This window comes from Vipera berus, assembly GCF_964194415.1.
Source record: "Vipera berus genome assembly, chromosome: 4".
NCBI lineage: Eukaryota > Metazoa > Chordata > Lepidosauria > Squamata > Viperidae > Vipera > Vipera berus.
Window position 1 is genome coordinate 93538794 of NC_138206.1, and position 2636 is coordinate 93541429.

The 2636-nt window shown below is 39.4% G+C and overlaps 1 protein-coding gene across 1 annotated transcript; it reads right to left on the bottom strand.

The window, feature by feature from the left end:
• Nucleotides 1-854: 854 nt before the first annotated feature.
• Nucleotides 855-1706, bottom strand: LOC308667256 (uncharacterized protein; the record flags this gene model as incomplete). Its single annotated transcript, XM_081326396.1, has 1 exon — nucleotides 855-1706. One exon carries the CDS (start codon nucleotides 1704-1706, stop codon nucleotides 855-857), a length of 852 nt encoding a protein of 283 aa, XP_081182522.1.
• Between the last annotated feature and the right edge of the window lie 930 nt (nucleotides 1707-2636).

Below are 2636 nucleotides of genomic sequence, written 5' to 3' on the forward strand. Positions count from 1 at the left end.
TGACCTCTGCATAGGTATGACTAGTGCTCAAACTGCACAAATTCCTGGAATGCAAGCTCTTCAGTCAACTCATATCTTAGTCTTTCTCATGAATGGATTATTGTAATGCACTCTAAATGAGGCTGCCCAATAAAACCACTCAACAGACACAGATTGATAAGGATGTGCAGAGTACCTCTTGAGCTAACAAGAGCTTGCACAGAAAAAGAGGATACTGAGAGTAGGCAAGTTTACGCAGCAACCACACAGATACACTGAGGTGTGTAAAAAGGTTTACTTGTGGAATAATACAATAGCACAGTCCAAGAAAAAATCAGTCCAGGTCATACACAAGTAAAGAGATGATAGCAAATAACAATAGTCCAAGGATTATCCAATACAGAGTCTTCTTACCAGACTGTAAGTCAAAACACAGTTCTTCAGGTTTAGCAAACAGTAGCAAACCCACAAACCACAATAATCAGCAAGTAACAGAGAGAATAACAGAGAGAAAGAAGCTATGTCTCTAGCTCCCTCTTATGGCCGTTGGAAAAACAGCGTTGGCCAATCATCACACATTTAAAGTGATACAATACAGTTCTATAATAACAATGCAATCATAGTTTATATATATTGCTAACCCAACCAGTTAGGCCATAGTCATCTACCTAACATTCTCCCCTTTGGGTAGGAGAATATATTGCTCTTTACAACCTTAGGACATAACTCTCACAACAAGCTTTGTGCTTAACTGCACCCTGAGCTTTGGTAAAATGATCTGCAATGTTATTGTCAGTTGCACAGTATTCCAACCATTTTAGTTTATCTTTTATACACTGTCTAACGTTTAAGTATCATAGGTCAGTATGCTTAGATCATGTTCTGATGGCTGCATTCGTTGCCATCTTGATTGCAGATTGATTATCTTCATAAATGAGAAATGGACTTTCTACAGTTAGTCCCATGTCCATTAATACTTGTTTATAACATAGTAGTTCAGTACACAAAACAGACAAACAGGAAAATTCAGCTTCCATTGTGGACAGACTGATATGTTTCTGCCTAATGGATTTCCATCCTATTAGCGAATTACCTAATATTATCACCAAACCTGATGTTGATTTCCGAGTAGTTACATCAGTAGCAAAACTTGTATCCGCATAAACAGTTAAAACCAAATCATGATTAGGTTCCAAATATAATGAGTAATGTATGGTTTGTTTCAGATATCTTAACACCCGCTTCGCTGCCTGCCAATGCCTTACAGTAGGTTCAGCATTATATCTAGCTAGTTGGTTCACACTATACGAAATATCTGGCCTAGACCAATTACCTAGATATGAGAGACTACCAATTAAAGGTTGATACACCAATTTGTCAAATGCAGGACTTGCTACATTAGCATGTTTAAAGTCCTGTGCCATTGGAGTTTTTGCAGGCTTACAGAGCTCCATGCTGTATCGCTTCAGCAGTTGGCTTATCTTTCCAGCCTGTGAAATCTTGTAACCTTTATTGGTCTTCACAATATCCAGACCTAAATAGTGATTAATTTCTCCTAGGTTTCTAATTCTGAACTTCTTTTGCAATTGTGAAACAATGTTAGTTGCTTCCTGTTCAGTCTTAGTAACAATTGCTATGTCGTCAGTAAATAGCAACAACAAAGAAATTACACCATTATTTTCCTTCTTAAACAAACATGGATCTGCGATGCTGGCAACAAAGCCCATTGCAGCTAGCTCGTTTACAATACACTTGTTCCATTCATATCCTGATTGTTTCAAGCCATAAAGACTCTTCTTTTGTTTTCTAACAATCAGTTGTCCGGTCTGTTTTTACTCCTAGTGGTTTTGTAAGATAGATAGTGTGTTGTAAGGGCGCATGCAGATATGCTGTTTCTACATCTACAAGGTTTATTTTGTACCAATTCTTAGCTGCCCAAACTAATGCTGCTCTCAACGTAGTAGCCCTCAGACTAGGTGCAAACACTTCATCATAGTCCTTGTCTGACTGAGCAAATCCTTGAGCAACTAAATGTGCCTTATGGGTAACAGTCCTATCTACACCCTTCTTCAGTTTGTAGACCCACTTGCAACCAATTGCACGCTCTCCTGGTGGAAGTCTAACGTTTTCATATACATCTAGATCCTGCAAGGATTTTAACTCCTTATCCATTGCTGCCTTCCATGCACTCTGATCCTTTGCAGGATACAGTTTAATCTCATCAAAGTTAGAAGGCTCTATATTCACCTGACACACAATACTAGACTCATATCTATCAGGTGGACGCCTATCACGAGTCGAGCATCTAGGCAGTACTGGACTTGGTGTTGGACTCTCCTCTTCTACCTCCTCTACCTCCCCTATTGAGTCCTCCTCTTTAACAGTTACAGAAGGTTCGCCATCACGTCTGTTTTCAATATCAGGGGTGTCACTAAACACGAGAGGATCAACACCAACACTTTCCTGCTCTAGTTTACTCTAACCAACGTGTTCTAGAAACTTAGCACTAGCACTACAGTACACGTTAGTGGTACCTTGTTCCCAAAACCTAAAAGACCTATGGTTGGACTCATAGCCAACAAAAAACAATTTTCTTGCTCTATGTTGTCCCTTTTGCCTCAGTTGTGCTGGAATATGAACTCATGCTGGGGCTCCAA